This window comes from Vigna umbellata, chromosome 7 (genome assembly GCF_029865625.1).
Source record: "Vigna umbellata cultivar VRB3 chromosome 7, Vumbellata_1.0, whole genome shotgun sequence".
Lineage (NCBI taxonomy): Eukaryota > Viridiplantae > Streptophyta > Magnoliopsida > Fabales > Fabaceae > Vigna > Vigna umbellata.
In genome coordinates, this window is record NC_142171.1 from 9,228,540 (window position 1) to 9,232,827 (window position 4,288).

At 39.6% G+C, this 4,288-nt stretch overlaps 1 protein-coding gene across 1 annotated transcript; it reads left to right on the forward strand.

Annotated features, from left to right (window-relative positions):
- The first annotated feature begins 729 nt into the window (after positions 1-729).
- On the forward strand, positions 730-1,416 carry LOC148195105 (uncharacterized). Its single transcript, XM_088094424.1, has one exon. The coding sequence runs from the start codon at positions 730-732 to the stop codon at positions 1,414-1,416; it is 687 nt and encodes a 228-aa protein (XP_087950550.1).
- The last annotated feature ends 2,872 nt before the right edge of the window (positions 1,417-4,288 follow it).

Genomic DNA, 4,288 nt, shown 5'->3' on the forward strand with positions numbered 1-4,288 from the left:
CTTAGTGGTAGCATAATTTAACTGGGCATCATTCAACACTTTGTAGCATAATAGATAGTATGAAATACCTTTCATTTTCTCTGACCAAGGACGACTCCTATTGCATAATCACTAGCATCACACATTAACTCAAAGTTTTGATTCCAATATGGGGCTACAATCACTTGGGCCGAAATCAATTTTCTTTTCAATGTATCAAAAGCTTTCAAACATTTATCATTCATCACAAAAGGTATATCTTTAACCAAGAAATTACTCAATGGTTTTGCAATTTTTGAGAAATCTTTAATAAATCTTCTATAGAATCCAGCATGGCCTAACAAGCTTCTGATTCCCTTCACATTTGTTGGTGGAGGAAGTTTCTCAATAACCTCTACTTTGGCTTTGTCTACTTCAATCCCCTTAGCAGAAATCTTATGCCCCAACACAATTCCTTCTGTTACCATAAAATGACATTTCTCCCAATTAAGTATTAGATTCGTCTGAACATACGTTGCAGAAGAAGCCATTGAATTTTGTTCAAGTTATATGCCATCTTGTGAACTCGTCGGTCTTCCCAAGAGCAGACATGAAGGAAAATGTGAAGGTAAGGGTGTTCGAGGTGTGAGAATTCAAAGTGTTAGCAAAAAAGAAATTGACCAAGCTCATTTGTACGTCTTAAACAACACTGTTGATGTGATTCCTTACATTTCTAACCACGTTAATGAAATAAAGGCAGCAAACCCAAAAATGAGTGAAAAATGGGATCTTAATGAACATGTGAAATCCTTCTTGCAATGGTTTAAGAAAAAGATTTATGCGACTCCACATGTTTCTGAAACTTTATTGAGGTTATCTCGTGGGCCGAACACAGATGTCATTACATATGGTGGGTACTATATAAACAATATTTCTTTTCAGACAAAGGTAGAAGATGACAAAAGCAGAGTTCAAAATAGTGGCGTCACACTACAAGCTGAGGCTGTGCACTTTGCTAGTTCTAAAGACAAAAATCCAATCACAGCATCCATCAGTTATTTTGGAATAATACAAGAAATATGGGGAGTTGATTACGTCACTTTTAGAGTCCCAGTTTTCAAGTGTAAATGGGTTGATATAAATTCTGGTGTCATGATGGATGACCTTGGTTTCACATTGGTAGACTTGAACAAGATGAATTACATTGATGAACCATTTATCATGGGTAGTCAAGCAAGAAAAATATTCTATGTAAATGATCCAGCGAATAACAAATGGTCAGTGGTTTTAGAAGGAAAAAACATGCATGGACATGATGATGACGATTCTCTTGATATACTTGAGACAACATCTGTTGCATGTAGACCCACTGAAGACCCAGTTGATGACGTTGCCGATGTCATCCAGGCAATTCGTAGTGATCACAACGAAGGCATTTCGGAAAAAACAATTAATTAATAGGTTGATATTTTAACTTTTATGGACTTTATATGTATGTTCATCATAATTGAATTATTACTAACGTTGTTTAATTTTTCAGGTATGTCGGCCTCAGACTCAGGATCGAGAAAGAGTAGACGTGGACGAGGCGTCACCCGAGTGGCAGATGTGACATCCGGACGCGTGGATGGTCAGAGGAGGCATGTTGACATCGACCCCAGATCAGGTCATCCATCAGGGCCAAATGCTGATAGGTTTAGGAGTTATCTGGGTAAGTTAGCAAAAAGTCATGTCTCTATCCTTCATGCGTGTTGGGATGACGTCCCAGAGGTCGACAAGAACCTCTTATGGCAAGATATTCAGGTATGTTTATACTTCATGCAATTTGTGATATACTTATCTTTTATGTTTTCTTTTGGAATAACAAGTTTTTTGTTTTAAACAGCAACATTTTGATATTCCAAACACAACGCAAATTAGAAAGAAAGTGTTATCGCATATAGCGATAAGATGGAGGGATTTCAAGACAAGGCTGACAAGACTATATGTCTTTGGAGATAGACAACATGAAAATCCATGTCAGCATTATACCTTCACAGAGAAGGATTGGATGCAGTTTTGTGCATCTAGAGAGTCTGAGGAATTGAACGTATGTTTCTTAAGATCTTCTTTCATTGAGTTTTTATGATTTTACACTTATTTATATACATGGTTTCACAGGGTAAAAGGTTAGCCGCCCAAGAAAGACAAAGGCTAAACGACGCACCCCACTTGTTATCACGAGGTGGATATGCAAAACTGGAGAAGAAACTGAGAAATTTAGAGCGGATGCCTTGGGACTTGAGTCGCTGGACCTAGCACCTGCACCTGCTAGGTACGAGCTGTGGAAGGCTGCTCAGACTAAATCTAATGGGAACATGACATCTTCCCAGCTGCCTTGATCTCATAGAGAATTGTAAGTTCAAATTATAAGCAGTTATTTGATTGTGTATCTCTCACAACACGTCTTCTAAGTAACTTGGTTTTTTTATGTGTAGGATGAGTTGGTTGAGCAGCAGACTCAGGGCACAATTGCTGGCCAAGGTAGGGACGACATTCTAACAACGGCCATTGGAAGGCCCGAGCACCCAGGACGTGTACGTGGAGTTCCTGGGGCGATTGGTCTTCATGACTACTTTGGCCCTACACAGAAAACCCCCCAATTAATGAGTCAGGAGACACTGAGGCAAATGGATCTTCAGTGGGAGGAAAGACTCAACCAAAGCATGAGATCAATGGAGCAACGATTCATGGAGCAACTACAAGAACAAAAACAAATACAAAGAGCGCTTGAAGAAAAGCTGCATTCCATGATGCAAGGCAACATGGGGGCCGGTGAAACTCCCACACCACCTCGTGTTAGCACTAGAGGATCATGCTCTGCTGTAGACCCCACTCAGTATAGCGGTCAATATGAGCTGTTGGTTGATGGGGATCCCCCATGCATTGTGGCTGTTGGACGAGTGCTTGAGGGAGGGCAGACCATTCATGGTGTTGCCATATTACCCCAGCACGTGCGTGATAACAGTTGAAAAACTGTTATTTTCATGATTAAAATTAACACTAAAAGCAACCTTTACACTTAGAAACTAGCTTGAAATCATGCTTTTCTTCATATTTTTAGAAATAAGAGAGCTGGACAGGTTTATGCTTGATTTCAGTGTTTTTGTGCAGGTTTTAAGGTGAATTTGGTGAAAGAAGTGAAGAAGGAGAGAGATGAAATCAGAAAAGACAATAAAAAGTGCAAAAGGAGAAGCCGAAGTCACCGCTCAGCGGCAGTTTACCGCTGAGCGGCACTCAGGAGCTTGCGGGAGGTCCGCTGAGGGGCAAAATGGCCGCTGAGGGGAGCAAACAAGTCACGCACTCACCGCTGAGCGGTATTTTACCGTTGAGCGGCACTTTAATGGGCTTGGACTTGACTTTTTGTAATTTACGAATGATATATAAGCTTTAGGGTTTCCTAGGGTTAGGCATCTTTGGCAGAAACGAGGCAAACACTCTCTCTTCCACCCCTTTGAAGGAGGATCTTGGATGCTGAGGCTTCCTCTTCACCTTTTTAGGGTTTACTCTTTCATTCTTTCATTGTAATTCATCTAGGTTCACCATGAATATGGTGAACTAAACTCTGTATGTTTGTTGGGGAATCAATGTAATCTTTTGAAGCTCTCATATATCGAATCTGTTTTTACATCTTTTAATTAAGACTTATGCTTTCTTTCATCATTAGTTAGGGTTTTTCCTCTTTGCGTAATGCTTGCATTGTTTAACTCATTCGATGCATGATTATTGGTTTTGTCGATACGGGCGCGTACGGGGAAGTCTAGATCCGGGGAATTTCTCCCAATTTTATATTGGTTGTCGTTAAGCTCCTGCACTTATGAACTGATCATTAGGAATGCTAGGAATTGTATGAACTCGTGATTAGGGAGAAGCCTTCTTGAAAGGTACATTAGAGAGTGGCATTAACAATGATGATTTGAATGTTGAATTCCTAAAATATATGAGAGTGGATAAGATGAAATTGACCCCCAACAACATATTCATACATATATTTCATTGAAAGTGTTTATCTTTTGTTTTCTTGCCATTGATCAAAAACTTCATGCATACATATTTAATTTTCGTCTTTTGCATATAAAACTCCAAATATTTCTTCTTTAAGTCTTAGCTAATCAAGAAACCACACAACTAAACTAGGCCGTGAGTCCTTTGGGAAGAACGATACTTGGTCTTACCAAGTTTTATTACTTGAACGATTCGGTCATACTTGCCGATTGAAAAACAAGTTTGTGACATCATAATTTGGTGTTCATAAATTTGTCCATCAAGTTTTTGGCGCCGTTGCCGGGGA

What these genes read in the sequence shown, in the direction of transcription:
- LOC148195105 (XM_088094424.1), top strand. Translation starts at nt 730, where the DNA reads ATGAGTGAAAAATGGGATCTTAATGAACATGTGAAATCCTTCTTGCAA.